This window comes from Rosa chinensis, chromosome 2 (genome assembly GCF_002994745.2).
Source record: "Rosa chinensis cultivar Old Blush chromosome 2, RchiOBHm-V2, whole genome shotgun sequence".
NCBI lineage: Eukaryota > Viridiplantae > Streptophyta > Magnoliopsida > Rosales > Rosaceae > Rosa > Rosa chinensis.
Genome location: NC_037089.1, coordinates 57091414 through 57108103, shown reverse-complemented (window position 1 = coordinate 57108103; position 16690 = coordinate 57091414). Strand labels below are relative to the sequence as shown.

The 16690-nt window shown below is 38.4% G+C and overlaps 1 protein-coding gene and 1 pseudogene across 20 annotated transcripts; one reads left to right on the top strand and one right to left on the bottom strand.

Annotated features, from left to right (window-relative positions):
* Window positions 1–1788: 1788 nt before the first annotated feature.
* Window positions 1789–5684, bottom strand: LOC112187533 (annotated as a pseudogene).
* Window positions 5685–7182: 1498 nt separating this feature from the next.
* LOC112187534 lies at window positions 7183–11967 on the top strand. Of its 20 annotated transcripts, none has more exons than XR_005807642.1 (7): window positions 7183–7713; window positions 7964–8017; window positions 8877–8962; window positions 9235–9307; window positions 9676–9803; window positions 10333–10391; window positions 10602–11967. XR_005807642.1 is itself a non-coding variant. In XM_040515683.1 (4 exons), the coding sequence occupies exons 1-4, from the start codon at window positions 7451–7453 to the stop codon at window positions 9799–9801; spliced, it is 516 nt and encodes a 171-aa protein (XP_040371617.1). In that variant the 5' UTR covers window positions 7183–7450; the 3' UTR covers window positions 9802–11967. The 20 variants fall into 20 exon arrangements, 2 of the variants coding, with proteins under 2 accessions (XP_040371617.1, XP_040371618.1); XR_005807639.1 differs by having other exon boundaries at window positions 10537–11967; XR_005807645.1 differs by having other exon boundaries at window positions 10333–10405.
* Window positions 11968–16690: the final 4723 nt, after the last annotated feature.

The following is a 16690-nucleotide window of genomic DNA, read 5'->3' as shown; positions in this document are numbered from 1 at the left end:
AACAAAACCTGCATCTGCCAATTTGGTTGGTAACATCCCAAACTATGAGGAACTTTCAGGTAACGTCCACGACCTTGAACAACACAAGAAAGAGCCAATTTGGATCCTTGATAGGAGGGCTAGTGATCACATTGTTTGCAGCCCTAGTTTGCTCACCTCATTTCAATCAGTGTCTAATCGAAGAGTTAAACTCCCTGTTGGAACCACAATGCACGTTACTCATATTGGCACCGTTGTTTTCTCTCCTCATTTTGTCCTTCATAATGTCCTTCGTGTTCCCCTCTTTTATCTTAATCTGATTTCAGTAGGCAAGCTAGCATTCGACTCTTTCTATATTACCATTTTTCTCAGACAAGTCTGTTTCATACAGGACCTACGATCGGGGAGGATGATTGGGACGGGAACTGAGAAGGAGGGACTTTACCGCCTCAATCTGCAATGGGAAGGAACATGCAATGTGGTTCATGCGAGCTCGGACACCCTGTGGCATCAACGGCTTGGCCACCCTTCGACTAAAGTTTTTTCATTATTTCCTTTTCTTACAAATAAAGCTTGTGATTCAAACTCTTGTTCTATTTTCCCTTTAGCCAAACTTACTCGGCAACCCTTTCCATTGAGTGTTGATCATAGTGCCTCTTGCTTTGATTTAATTCATGTCGACATTTGGGGTGGTTATCGTGTTCCAACTTATTCAGGTGCAAAGTATTTTTTGACAATTGTTGATGACCATTCTCGTAGCACTTGGGTGTATTTGATGGCACAAAAATCAGAAGCACGCACCTTGCTCATCAATTTCATCCATTTAGTCAAAACTCAATTTGGTAAAGTTGTTAAGGTCGTTAGAAGTGATAATGGTCCAGAATTCACCATTCCTGATTTTTATTCTTCTAAAGGTATCATCCACCAAACTAGTTGCGTCAACACACCCCAACAAAATGGTGTGGCTGAACGCAAACATCGACATCTATTAAACGTTGCTAGGGCTCTTCTTTTTCAAGCACATTTGCCAAAATCTTTTTGGGGGGATGCGATACTCACTGTGACTTACTTGATCAATCGGACCCCTACCCCAAATCTTCAAGGGAAAACACCATTTGAAAAGCTTTTTCACCAAGAGCCTAATTATTCTCATTTAAAGGTCTTTGGCTGTAAATGCTTTGTGTCTACCCATCCTACACGTCCTTCCAAATTTGATCCAAGGTCAACTGAATGTGTTTTTGTTGGCTATCCAAATGGGAAAAAGGGGTATAAGGTGTATGATTTGACAACCAAGAAATCCCTAGTTTCAAGGGATGTGCTTTTCGTTGAACAAGAATTTCCTTTCCAAACAAATTCTGTTTCCCCTTCCTCACCTCATCATACTTTGTTTCCTTCTTTGACTCCTTCTCCCCATTATGACGTTTTTCATACTCCTACAATCTCTCAATCTCCCCATTATGACGTTTTTCATACTCCTAAAATTGTGGTTCCTTGCACCATTATCATAGCTGATTATCAATAATTAAACACAATCAAACACTTGGTTCTATGTATGCATCGTGCCCTAGTTACTTGGCACCAAAACACTTGGTTCGATGAGAAGTTTTTATTGCATTAGCAACTAAACATAGAACGAGTTCCAAATCAAAAATTCAAAATGGAGGTCAAGCTGGCAAAACAGAACTTCAAGAGAGATGACTCTTATCTTTAATAAAAAATAATAAAATAATAAATATCATTTAAAAAAGATCAAAAGAACAATGAAGAAAAAAGATAACTAATGAGAGTGAACTGTTCTGAATAGCTTGATGAACAAGAAGAACATGAATTGCTATATCCATATTCAATGAAAAGTTGTGAAAAAAAATGAAAAAGAAAATAATACTTAAACTTACTGGGACTTGAAAATACAACTACCAAGTTTTGTGATCAAACTCAAAAGACCTATTCAGAAGAATCATACCTAACCTTTTAAAAAGAAATACCAACAAATTCAAGCTTACCCATTATCCATAGTCTAAATACAAATCCACTAAAACAACTCCATAAGGAGAAAGATAGGGAGACTGAATATCGAAGAAATTGAAAGAGAATTACCTGTTGTTTTTGAGAAACAGAGATTCAATTCAGGTGAAACTGCAGAGACAGCCAAAGACAGTTGGAGACATCGTTGTTGGCAGCTGGGGTTTGGGGATCAAGCAAAGGCTGGAATTGTTATAATGATATTTAATTTCTATTATGGCTCGGTTAAACCCAATTGATAAAAATTATCTTAACTTTCTTAGGGACACCTTATCCCACAAAAATGGGTTGGATTGGATTAAAAACAAGCCAATCCAACATCGTAGTCCAAACATTTACTTTACCCAGCCAACAAATGGTCAGTAACAGCTTAAACAGCATAAGGAGAACAAAATGATGTGTCCATGTTGGTATTTCATGTCAGATATTGAAACAGGAAGTATAGAAATACCAACAGCACCCTTTACTGAAGAGAAAAAAAACTTATGCTTATTGAGGAAAAGATCTCTTCCGTCTCAGCATAGCATCACATAGCTTCACAGCATCTAGATTATCCCTCACATTGTGCACTCTTACAATATTTGCTCCGCCCAAAACTCCAGCAGTGACAGAAGCAACAGTAGCAGGATCCCTCTCAATCGCAGCCTTGCGATTACATATTTCACCTAAGAATTTCTTTCTCGAAGATCCGATCATTATGGGTGCATGAGATAATGCCAAACTTTTCCTCCCAATTTCCTCTTGAATATTTGGTAACCCCATTAAGATATCCAGACTCTGTTCAGTATTCTTTGAAAATCCAATTCCAGGGTCAATGATTATCCTCCAAGCTGGGATACCTAATACTTCTGCATCTCTCACCCTCAATAATAGTTCAGAGGCAACCTGCTTACAAACATCATCATATTGAAGGTTTTCACTGTTCTGCATTGTAGAAGGATCCCCCCTCATGTGCATTGCAATGTAAGGTACCCTAAGGCCTGCAACAACATTAAGCATGTTAGAGTCCAACTGACCAGCAGATACATCATTAACAATATGAGACCCTTTACTAACTGCTTCAGAAGCAACTTCTGAATAAAATGTATCCACAGATATAAGCTTGCCCTCTACTTCAGGCATCCCAACAACTGCTTCTAGGACTGGGATTAGTCTATCCAATTCTTGTTCAACTGAAATTCTAGAAGCCATTGGCCGCGTTGACTGTGCACCAATATCAATCATATCTGCCCCTTCTGAAATCATCAATCGAACCTGAGAAACCGCTGCCTCCACAGACTCAAATTTTCCTCCATCACTAAAACTATCTGGAGTCAGATTAAGGATTCCCATGACCGAGGTTTTCATTGACCAGTCCCACAAGCCATTTCCAATGGGCAAAACCCTCTTGAGACCTTCTTTTCCAATGAGGGAATCACCGCCCAACTTCTCCCAAGACTCAAAAAGCCCACCAGAATGCATGGAGAAAGAATGCCAACAAGCAACTACATCACTATCAATAGCTGATCCCAGCAAATCCAATAATGGGGCTATATATTACAAACGGTCTTTCCCAAATTCTTTCATGAGGGATTGTAAGAATCTCAGATCTGACTCTTAACTTCCCGTAAAACAATATATCCAAGTCAATAGGCCTGGGACCATACCTTATACCTTGGGTACGACCCATGTCCTTTTCAATTTTCTTCAGTGCTCCTAATAGCTCATGAGGCCCAAGTTTTGTAACCGCTCTAACTGCAGAGTTTAAAAAGTTAGGCTGGTCAGTTACGTAGGCTGGTGCTGTCTCATACAAACAGCCATGTCTTGTTATTTGCACACCTGATTTTTTCATCAACTGCAAGGCTTCATTGAAATTATGTAGTCTGTCACCCACATTGCTTCCCAAAGCAATCACTACTTCCTGATCCTGAGAATGGACTTCTACTGGGGAGTTTGGGCTTGAATGTATAAAGGCAAAACATGATGCTGCATTGAAGATGAAAGAAAGTATCAGGAAAGAGGCTTCGGTAAACTTTATTGGAACCAGACCATATGCGTCAAATTTTCCCCGTGAATTATTGCCATTTACATGCATAGGTCTCTTCACAATTATAAGACTACTAACTGCACAACTACCACCAACCTCTGCAAATACTTTAACTAAAGCTCACACAGTTAGGTAGGAGACTCCAACATAATTTGCATACAGTACATCAAGTCATTGTCCCAAGAAACTTTTGTGTTCTGACAAGAATGTTGTGCAAATCCAACGAAAGACACATACAACGGTTCAAAAATTCTATCCAAGTTCAAGCATCATATTTTACTTAGAATTTTCTATCTAACTATCAAAGACTATCCAATGAGTAATGTGAATTTAGATTTACCTTGAAAATACTTTTTGGCACCATTTAATCGACTTATGTCAGGCAGAAGCTGCTTGAATATATGCATGTTAGCAGAAGCTAAGCTTCAAGGTGAAGTGGCAATCAATATGCTTCCCTCCAAAGTCTCTGCATTTACATAATGCAAACAGTATTAGTCACTTGCTTACGAAAAAACATCAACCATTATTTAGGAATGCAGCCCGGATTTCTAAATGGGGTTGGCTGAACCTCTAAACTATGGGAGTGTGCGTGTTTGTGTGTTGAAATTTTCAGTGATTCTGTTAATGTAGGCAGTATCAATTGTTCCTTTGACATACCCCTAAAACAGTGAAACAAAACCTGTAATAATAAACTAGTATGTGAGGAGAGACATGAGAGAGTAACAATACAAGTCCAATCACAAGAGAAACAAGAGCAGTTAAGAATTTCATATTGCCAACGACAGTGCAGTTAAGATAAACTATGAGCGTTTGATAATCTAATGTAAAACCCATGAATTAAACCCAAACCTAGTCCTAAATAAGACGGCTACTCCAGCTGAAACAAAAGACTGGCAAAGAAGGCAAAGGCCTATCTGGGTTTTAAAAGCACTATGCGGACAAAGAAAGAAACTGAAATGGTTGACAAAAATAATAGTGAAATAAAACAAAAACTAATCCAGTTGTGATGCAAAGAAGCAGATTTACCTCCATCAACAACGAACACGGCGGCCACGTTTGGTGAACAAGAGCAGAGATTGGGTGGCGTTTTGATGAAGAAAATTGAGCCACTTAAAAGTTTGTAAACAAGTGAAGAAAATTAACCAATATACAAAGCAAAGTAGTGGAATCCAAGGAGAAGACAGCCTTCATAAAGAAAAAGAAAAAGTTTGTATCTTGATAGATAAACTTCTTTGTAATTTTGTGCTCTTTAGGCCTAGATTTGCTTATATCGGTGAACAAATATAAATGCAGATACATTGGTTCATAACCAAAAGCACTGGAAATCAGTTCCAGACTGCCAGCCTCAGATATGCTTATTCTCTCTATCAAGAACATTCACATTTTGCTATACTGCAGAACCTTGATAATGTTCAAAAGAAAAGCTTTCGTCTTAGATTGAAATCCGAAAGGCTTAACGAAGAGGCTTTCAAACGAAACAAGAGAAGGATTATCATAGAGTTTGTTTCACCTGCAGGAAATGATGATCAATGCAATGTGTCAGAGACTTGAGGAATTTCCAACAGCAAAAGGACTGAACTACCAACTTGTAGCACTCGTACTTTCAGGACCCATCAAAAGGAGCAAAATGACTGAACTTCGTAAGCATTAAGTTGACACTACTCTAAGAAGCACCGATACGGGTACGAGTATCCGGATACGATACGATCGGATACGTGAATACGGCAAATCTTAAAAATAATAGGATACGGGTACGTGAAGGATACGTCAATTAAATATATATATATATATATATATATATATATAATTAGAAAAATGCGGCCCTCGGATGGGATTAAATGACTTCAACGGCTCGTGGCTTTCCTGATGTCCTTGTTCACATGGCATGTCTGGTTGATAAGCCACCGACCTTGAAACCAATTCAATGACATCACCATCCGAAACAAGCTTATCCTCATCTTCTGACTTCTCTTCCAATTCAATTTAGCATAGAATCCTCTATTTGAAGGACCCCAACTATTGGTTCATACAAGAATCTGCTCATCCTTCACAGTCAAAATCTTCTGATCCGCATTTTTTCTTCTTTCGCGGACGTCCTCTCCTGAACTTGTCTGTATATATATATATATATATATATATATATATATATATATAGAAGCACAAAGCTTTAAGCAATCGGCTTCAGAACTGGGTATAATCCCAAATTGAAGCATTCAACTGATTGAAGACCAGAAGCTGCAGAATAAACGTACCCAAACTGAAGAGAAGAGACGAAGAGCAGGAGAAATCGGCTAGAAATTGAAGATCCAAGCTCCAAGCTCCAAGCTTCAAGCGAATCAATGAAGAGAAGGCTTGAGCAAAGAAGGTTGCGACTTGCGAAGAAAAACATAAGAAAAGAGATGAAGAGCAGAGCGAATCTCAGATTCGGTCTCTGTCCCGATCTGGGTTTGTTTTTTTTGTTTTCAGGGTAAAAAGTCAGCATTACCCCCACGTATCCGATTTATTTACATATTTAAGTATTGATATAGGATACGGACGTATCCAAACCGTATCCAAATTCGGATACACGTATCCAGGCGTATCCGAGCGTATCGTACCCGGATCCCGGATCGGTACGGGATACGAAGCCAATTTCACGTATCCGTGCATCATAGACACTACTACAAATCCAAATCTACTGACTTTCTTCTACCCACAAAAACCTGCACGGATCCACCCGCCAGATCTCAGCTAAGTCTTATGATTCTTTTCTCTCCTCTTAAATCTCGTCAATTTCAATTGCAACACATCACAACACCCAGTATATATATATATACTCTACCACTCATTCAAAACCCAGGAACGAAATTGATTAAGTTTCAGTCTCTACCACTCATTCAAAACCCAGATGAATCTCGTCAATTCAGCAAAATCATCAAACTTTGAAACTGAAACAGATTAAAAATGAACCTGAATCAAATTGCCAAAGAGCCTTGCTTGATTGAGGCTTCGGTTTCCAACCCGAAATCCTGATGAGAAGCTACGTGAGGCGGCGTCAGAGGGTGAGAGATCGTGCGGCGTCTGTGATGAGGGAGAAAAATTGATGCAGCGTCAATAAAATGACGGTTTTGCCCTTACTTTTTTCTCACAATTTCCGCCCCTTGTGAAAAGGATATTCTGCCCTTCTTTTCTTGGTTTATGGATGTACGAAACTTAAAGCCCAAATCTGGTCTAGAAACAGAGTTTAACATGAAAACTCGCGATATTTCCAGATTCTCCAATGGGACAAACAGTGATGGAAAGGAATTCAATTGAAGATTACCCTTTTGTCCTCAAGTCTGAAGTATATAGGCAAGAAAGTCACCATCTAAGCACACTTGGAGAAGCCTCCACCGTACCGTTTTCATAACCGACTCCTTCAACACGAGCCACATTCTCTGAAAAATGGATCAAACTGATCTGAACCAAAAAGTCCGTTCACTACACAGTCCAAACAGCATGAACTTACGTGATGTTTACAGATCCTGGAATGGGACAAACAGTAGTAGAAAAGGGTTGGATTTAGGATTACTGTTTTGCACTGAAACAATAAGTATATATAATTCTCAACCCCAGCATCTATCGCATTCGAGAAGTCTGCATCGGTATCTAAAGTTCCTGTTAACTGACATTAGACTTCCCAGTCAATCAAGATCAGGAAAAGGCCGGTAAGCATCTATCTATCGTATCATCGTTCTGTCCAACGAATAACTACGGCTATTGCTATATGATTTCACTTTATTCTCAATTGTTGGCTATCAATTCCAATCAAAATCGAGCAGACAAGTGTTTGTGAATAATAAAGTGAATAAGACTTCTACCTGTGCTTATCGCTATTTGGAGCAATATCTAAAACATGATACAAGCTCTGTTTCACGAGATTCACCATAATCAAATTGGTTATTTTTTGTTTGGCAGCTCATCAGCAAATACGGTTTATCAGATTGCTCATCTATTCAGCTTGCTTTCAAGGTATTATCCTTTATGTGTAATCTTGGATCTTGATTGATTGTGAATGATTCCGATTCGGTACATTCAGTTCATATTGCTCATATTCTTGGTTCTGTTTTCAAATTTTGTTATAACTGTTGAGCTTTTGATTGCAATTCTGAATTCTTTCTTTCTTTTCCTGGCATTTTCTTCATATAAGTTATAAATGTCAAGAAGCAAACTGAATATATCACATCTAAATTGATTGTAAAAGAGCATCTAAATTTAGGAATAAATCTATTTATTGAGCTTGCCGTTTCATGTTCTATTTCACTCTCATCTTCTATTTTAATTTTCACACACTCTAGAACAACATATAATTTATTTACTTAGCCTGCATTTTTTCTAACTTTCATACCTTAAGATAAACTCCCAAACAATGACTTAGATAATACCAGAGCAGGAACTAATTAATTGTCTTTCAAAACTATCTCACATACAGTATAATCTGTTATGGAGAATAAATTGTATACACTATAGTTTCGCTACTGACGATTCTAATCACATATGCTCTCTTGGTTTAAAGTGATGAACAGACCAAGCATAGAACATCATCTGGACGAGCAATATCGCAAAAAAAAAAAAAAAAACAACAACAAATTTTCTGACTTAATGTCGTTGACTTCGTTTTGTACTTTTTGAATGCATTTGAATGAAACTCATTCGGTGCATTTTCTCTAGCTGCAACTACTGTAATTTAAGTTTTTGGACAAATGCAGCTAGCTAATGAGCTAAAATGTTTTGTACAAGTATGACTGGAGTTACCAACTTTTTGAACAAACTCCAGTAAAGATGTTGTCAGAACATAACTTCTGACAGTTCTATAATGCCTTCCATTCAGATCATCTGCTCCTCAGTCTTTAGTCTGCTTCATCGCATTCAGCAGTTAAGAGAGAATCATAGACAAATACCTCACTTGACATCTTGGTAAGCGAATTCAAAACCATTTGCATCACATACCAATTTATCATACATAAGCTTAATTTTCAATTCTATGAAATCATATTCATGAATGATTACATGTTAAAAGCATTCCTTTAGTTTCCACAATTTACACTCTGCAGAGTTTGGTTAATCCTTTACTCAGAACTGCTGCCAAATGCATTCTTTCAAACTATCAGAAGTACTGTTTTTAGTCTGATATCATATTTTTCAAATTCAATATGTAATTCATTCAGTTCAATCTTAACTTTCCACAGCTTTGACAATAAACATCATAGAAGCTGCTTCTCTAACAATTCAATCATACAAACAAACAAGATGCTCTATATGGTAAGCTATACTGGACTTCATCTTTGTTCTGTTTTTACTTGGCAATTATAGGCAACTTTAAAAAATCAGTTCACAAGCTATTAAATGTAATTCCAGGCATAAACAGTTTTAATAGCAATGCTCCTAATCTGTCTAGAAGTTGAAGAGAGTAGTAAATATATGTGTAGAAGGTACAGACACTTTCCATCCTTTATAATCAGCAGAAAGACAAAACTGATGTATATTACATTTGATAAAACTTAAGAAGGAGAGTTGTGAGTTACTTCAGCATTAATAACCTTAAGTACATTACATTTAGGTTTCAGATTATTGTTGGAATACTCTCATTTAAGCTTCTGAGTTATTCATGAATTTCCTTTTTGTTACAGCAAGGATGCCACGACAGCAAGGATGCCACGTGCATGTCATCAAAAGAGACTTGGGTGAGCCAGGGAAAATTGTCAAAAAGCTGTTACAGCCTAGGTCTATCTCAAATTGATCAATCTGGATGTTGAGAGTAAGGAATCATTTTACCCTACTCTAAAATCGTGTACAATAAAAGTTGCTCACTTTAATTTCAATACTTCTTCATAGTTTCTGCTAAAACCAAATGATCAGTACAATATCAACCTATTATTTTTTTATTAGTGGCTCCTTTGTACACCCTCTTTTTAGATTTCAACCACTTTTATGTTCTATTCCTCATTTCCACCATCAATGACTTTCTTCCTAATCATACTATCTCCTAGAGCCAAGAACCAATCCATCTAAGGCAGCCAACTAAAGACATCAGTATATGAAATATGCCAGCTTTACTGATAGTAATTGATTGCTGTTTCACTATCAATTCAAGTAAAAGACCTTTCAGATTGTGTGTTTCAACTATCAATATATGTCGATTTTAGTTAATATCAAAACTTATGTCTGCTGTTTCTTATAGTTTGTTGAGTTCATTTTTTATCTAATGGATGGTATTTTCGTCCACTACTTTTGGATTTAATTCCTAGAAGACGAAACTCTGACAATGCAATTGTTGGCTGTGGCAGATTTGTCCCTTGCATCCAAAGTGGAGGAGATTAATGTCCTAATCTCCCCTGATTTACAGGTCAAGAAAATTGGGTACTATGGTTGTGCTCAAACTGATTAAACTGTATATATGTCCATTTTAGTTTAATATGAAAGCTTATGTCTGCTGTTTCTTATAGTATGGTGAATTCATTTTTCATCTAATGGATGGAGTTTTCTTCCAGGTACTACTTTTGGATTTAATTCCTCTTCAAGGTCATCATTGAATTACTATTTTGCAATTGTGTAGATACCTTTCATAAAGTGAAGAGCAAATGTGAAAAAAAGGAAAGAAGACAAAGCTTTGACAATGCAATTGTTGGATGTGGCATGTTTGTCCTGTGCATCTGAAATGGAGGAAATTAATGTCCCAATCTCCCTTGATTTACAGGTCAGGCTTTGGTCTCATTTTAATTCGATTTTTCTATAACTTTCTGATTTAGTTATTTATTCCTTATGAAAATAAATATTAATGTCTTGGTTGAAAATATGAAATTAGATAATTAGAACTAAGACGAAGTTTAGCTTTCTTATGTTGGGTTTGTCTGACCAGATGGTTGTGTAAGAGTTATTGAGAAAATGAATGTCTGGGAATTGTGGTTGGAGATATTTGAGTGGTTTTGTGGACAGTTGCTGAAGTAGTATAGATCTTGCCTGTACAGAGCTCCAGATCAAAACATCAAATTTCAGCTATTGTATTTGCTATAATATCATCATCAATGTGTTTGCTATAAGAAAAGATTCACTCAATGTAAAGGTTGTTCAAATTTTTATAATTGTCAATTTTATACTTCAATTGGTAAAACGAATAGTGTATACTTTTCGTTACTGAACTTTATGCATTCAGTATTTCTATTCTCAGTCTTATCTCTTTGATTTCCTTCATTGCTGTATAGTTTACCCATGTAACTATGTATTTGAAGGTTTCTTTGCTTCAAGCTCATTACCTTGGTCTATTCATTTATGCTTTTGTTTCTTCAACCATTCTGCTATATTGCTATACTAAAACTTCCAACTAATATATGTGGCGGGCGGGGGAGAGAGAAGAAGAGGAACTCCTATACAGGGGCAATTTTGCTTATTTCGCCTCGGAATTTAGGAATAAATCCATCAATTGAGCTTTATTTTATGTTCTATTTCACTCCCTGATGGGGGTTTCTTTTTACCCTTCCCTCAATTCTTTTGTTTTCGCTTCAAACTTGACCACGCTTTGCTGCTGTTTTTCACAGCTTTGGCTCAGCTTTTGCAAGTGCATCACAACTCACCATATGCTACTGCAGGTGATTAACTAAAAATGCAAGTGATCAACTAAAATGCTATTACTTGAAGAGGCATGAGAGGCAGAACTGTTGCTCAGAAGAGAATGTCACAGTGTCAGAAGAAGACTCATGAAGAGAAGAAGTAATGAAATTAGCGAGCAACTTAATGGTGCTGGAGATGACAAGAAGAATGACACAGAGATAATCCTGGCTCCAATCTTTGTCACAACCAATTGAATACCAACCTCATTCGATTCTATTGTACTTAACCTCCATCTGATGTCAAATAAACAATCAGTTTTTCACAACATGCATCAAATAAACAATCCACCAACATACTTCAATCAATTTGTACAATCCATCAACAAGTAAATCCCGCAGCAAAGCGCGGGCAAATACCGCTAGTACAATAGAAAATACACAAGCCAGTAGCGTAATCATGCAATCCAGATATTGTTTACACCCTGTTTATGAACCTCCATTCCATCAAATTGCAGCCGTTGAAAAGACAAAATTAAGATATTTACTAATGATTTATTTAATTATTAGCATGGTTATCTTGATGAGGCTAAGAAGAAGAGATATGTTCCAACTAAAAGTATCAGAGGAGATTAAGTTTGTTGACATGATAAGAATTCCATGCAGCAAGCAAGAACGTTGGAACTAATTAAAGTCAATGTATTTTGGTGGTCATCAAACACTCCAAGGCAATGTAATCATGCACAATACTTATTGAATTTGAATGGGTTTCTACTGCATGACGTGGTGCAATGCTTAATTGCATGATCAAATATTGAGAAGCCATATATATTGTGCATATTTGTTAGCTGATGACGTGGGGCTTTAGTATATATATCAAGTATATTACTTAACATGCATTAGGAGTCCTAATAAGATTGAAGCAAGCAATTTGAGTTCGAGAGAAAGACTTTACATCCACTTGGTCGTCCAGCAAGTCCACCTCTATATAGAGAAGCATCAACAGAAGACAAGGAACATACACACAACTCCAGAAACTCAAGCCATCAAGCTTTTCTTGTTTTCGTCTTACCTTTTGCTTAGGTAGAATTTCCGTCTGTTCCTCAACTCCAGTGCCGTCGTGGCCGATGATGGCTCGGATGGAACTGGAGTTGTCCTTGATGAACTGTGTTTTGTTAGGGACAATCCAGAGCTTAAGGACGTTGAAGCGCTTATCGATTTTGGGACTAGCATGAGCACATCAATTGAGTCCATTTGGGGTTGGGATTGGTACCCTTTGTGTTTCGCTTTGCCCACCTCTCCCAAAGTAGAGACTAGAGAGTAAACGCTTAGAAAGGTTGTGAACTGGTGATTATTACAAGAGTTGGTATACAAGTAAAACAGTGGCAGTTACAGGATAAAAAAGAAATAACTAATAGAATACAACCAAACCAAGTGAGCGAATATGCACCAATAACGATAATAATAATTTTTTTATTGTTCAAGTAAATCCATATTTGTGTGTCTGGCCCAAACCCTAGGTTACTTGACCTAGTGATAATATGGTTAAATTAGAAGAATCTAGATTCCTATTCAATGTATGACTACATTTCCTTGTATAATTCAGATTCTATGCATTGTAATCCTCTATATAAAGATACCCCTATTATCAATGAGAATACACAGCAATTTCCTCTCAATTCCGTTTCTCTACAACACGTTATCAGCACGAAGCCCTAACCCTGAAACCCTAAATTCGTAACCTTCAAATCTCATAAACCACCGCCGCCCACCTTGAAGCTCTAAATCCCAGGAACCCAGAACCGGAGGCCCCAACCCCAGAACGGGCCAGAATCGACCTAAACCGGCCACCGGAAGTGACTGAACCGGCCCCCAAGAAGAATCCGTCTATCTTCTGCCTGATTTCGCATCCTTCCCATCCACCGATCACCGCCACATTTTGTCAGAAGCTGCAGCGCCACCCCAGGATCCGGGAACCGGTGACAACTTTCCTGGAACCGGCCGTCAAGACCCCGGACCAACCAGTAGAAGCCCTGACGTTATCATTCCGGTCTGCATTTGCGTCCCTCCAGAAACCCAATATAGACAACCCAAAAGCCCAGCCGAGAGAGATCAAGCCTCGGCCCAGAAGCAGCTGTGCAGCATAGACCCAGTAGCAGGAAGAAGTCTAAAAGCCCAGAAGTAGAAGAGGTCCAGCCCGAGCCATGTCAGCATCCACGCAAGCACACAGTCAGCGTCCAATCAGCATGCCACGTCAGCAACAACGGTCAACCTTTTTCCGGCCACTTTTCGGCCAATTTTTCTGGTCAAGATTTCCGGCAATTTTTCAAGGTAAACTTTTCTAAAAGTTCCTGTTTTTTGAATTTTTTTATTACTTTTCTCTTCTTTTTCTCGGGGACTTCCAACTTCCCTTCTTCTACCCCCCTTTCTTCTTCATAGGGGAGACCAAAAGCCGAACTGTGGGGGTTCGTGCTCACTCCAAGCTTGGAGCTTGTAGAGTCCTCCAAACTTAGAGTTTGTTGAGAAGAAAAACGATCGACCACATACATCATTGTTTCGATCTAATCCAAAACCCCTCTTGGAATCGGATTTTCTTGGAAGCGACTACGCTCAGAAAATCCCTAATTTCTTGGAAGCGACTACGATCAGAAATTTTATATGCTTTCGTGGTAGCCTTTTACGCCCCGAAACTAACCCTTTTTCCTTGTTCTCTTTCAGGATGAGTAACCTGAACAAATTGGACTTTGCTTCATTGGGAACAACTGGCTCTGGATATCACAGGTGGGTTCGTGATGTCCGCCAGCATCTCATGGCCGATGGAATCCTGGAAACGATTCTCGAGCCTAGCCAGGACGTGATAACTATTGAGCAAGCTCAAGCTTTGGAAACAAATAGAACAGCCTTAGAGGAAAATAAGGCGAAAGCCATCATCCTAATGACTCATCATATGGAAGATTCGCTTCAGTACGAGTGTATGAATGAAGAAGACCCCAGAAAGCTGTGGGTCTCACTCGAAGAAAAATTTGGCAACGTCCGTGACTCCCTGCTTCTTGACCTAGAAGTGAGATGGCATAGCCTCCGCTTCTGTGATTTTAAGTCAGTTCTTGACTACAACTAGGAAGCACTTCGCATTAAATCCTTAATGGAATTCTGTGGTAAAGAAATCACAAATGCGATGTTGATTGAGAAGACTCTTTCTACCTTCCCAGTCTTTGCATTGATGGTTGCTAAGAACTATCGAATCGATGTTACTGCAAGACGGATCACAAGCTTTCATGAGCTCATTGGAGCTATGAATGTCGCTGAAAAGCATGACAACATCCTTGTGAAAAACTATAATTCAAGATCCGTGGGAACAGAGCATATTCCGGAATCCAATTATAGTCGCACCCCAAAGAGAGGGCGCCAAGAGCGAAACCCTAATCTTAGGGATACATTTGGGCGTTCTGGTCCATATAATCGCTCTACCTAAGAAGGTAACCACCAAAATAGGCGAACACGGAACCGAAGAGGTCAACGTGGAAAGAGAGAGAGAGGCAACGCCTCTGGCCATGTTGGTGGCGCCTATAACGTTCCAAACCAAAATTTACCAGTTTATGAGCTTTTCGATCAGTAAACGACATTTACATTTACTTTTGACTCCGTTTCGATCTTTTAGGGGGCCCTAAAAGTTGACTTTTTTTTTGGGTCAAAATTTGAGAAAATTTCCTTCATGAAAGTTGTAGAGGACGTTAAACCGAGCGCGTGCATATGTGGTATGTAAAAATCGGAGTTCGTATGCCAAAGTTATAAGCGAAAAGGTAAAGTTACTGTTCATGATAATTTGTCTATAAATAGCCGAGTTACTGTGGTAAGTTTCCATTTTCGGAAACTTACCGAGCTCTCTCTCTTCTCTCTCCCCGATTCTCTCTTCTTTTCCGACCTCTTCACCATTTTCCGGCCATAACTCCTTCATCCGGCGGCGGATTTTGACGTTTAAGATGTCGTTGGAAAGCTCTCTTCCTTCTCTTCATTTTTGGGTCCGTTTGGTAGCTTAATTTGAACTATGAAAGGTGCAGCAATGAGAAGAAGAGGATGGTCACTGTAGCAGATTGAGGTCAACGCCGGTTTCTCCTGATTCCGGCCACCACAGACGACAAACCTTAGTCCTTGGGAGCGCCTTGGGACATAGATGATGCTCCCTAAGTATTTTACAGCGATTTGACGCGAGAAGGAAGAATCGAATATTTGAAATTCTGGGTTACTATTCACAATTCGGGTTCAAACTTCTCCTTAATTGTTGAGGTACTTCTAGTCGTTTTCTGGATTTGTTGTAGTTGAGAAAGAAGCTTAGAATGTTGAGTTGATGATGCTGGTAAAATTTGGTAGCCAGATATGGTGATTGACCGGCGGCGCATGGGGCTCAGGCACAGGCGGTGCGTGAGGGCGCGTCCGGCCGTTCCTGGTAAGTTGTTTTGGTCTGTTGGATAGTATATATTGCTACGAATTTATGGATAGGTGTTTGGTGGAAATTGGAGGAGGTTTGGATATTAATCTAAATTTCTGAAGTTCAATAGTTTGGCTATTGATTTATGAGAATTCCACTATCAGATTGCTCTCAGTTTTGCCCTAGAAACCTTCAATTAAAGAATTGGTGCAAATGATAAAGTCTTGGTTTATTCAGAGAAGAAATAGAAATGTTAATTTATGAGGATTTGATGTGGGAATTGTATTTAATTTCCGGACTGTTATTCACGAATTATAATTATATACAGGGCGACATGCCGAGCTATTGCTTGACGTAGGAAACTGGTAGCGTGGTCGCCTAAATAGTACAGTGAGTGGACAGTTATTTTAAATTAAATGTGCATGTAGTATATTATTATTTTCTAATTGAGGTTTAATTTATTATTTGAGTTATTGAGTTTTATGATTTTATGAGCTTGATTTCTTGAGATTTAGTATGCTCTATGAGTTACGGGATTATTAGTGGATTTCCTTCCCGAGGGCTTTCAATAGATTTTTTAAGCTATTTATTTATGAGTTTTGAGTTGGGAAATAATTTTCAGAAAGTGATTGATTAAGAAAATATTGTGAGAATTAATGATTTCGAATATCGATT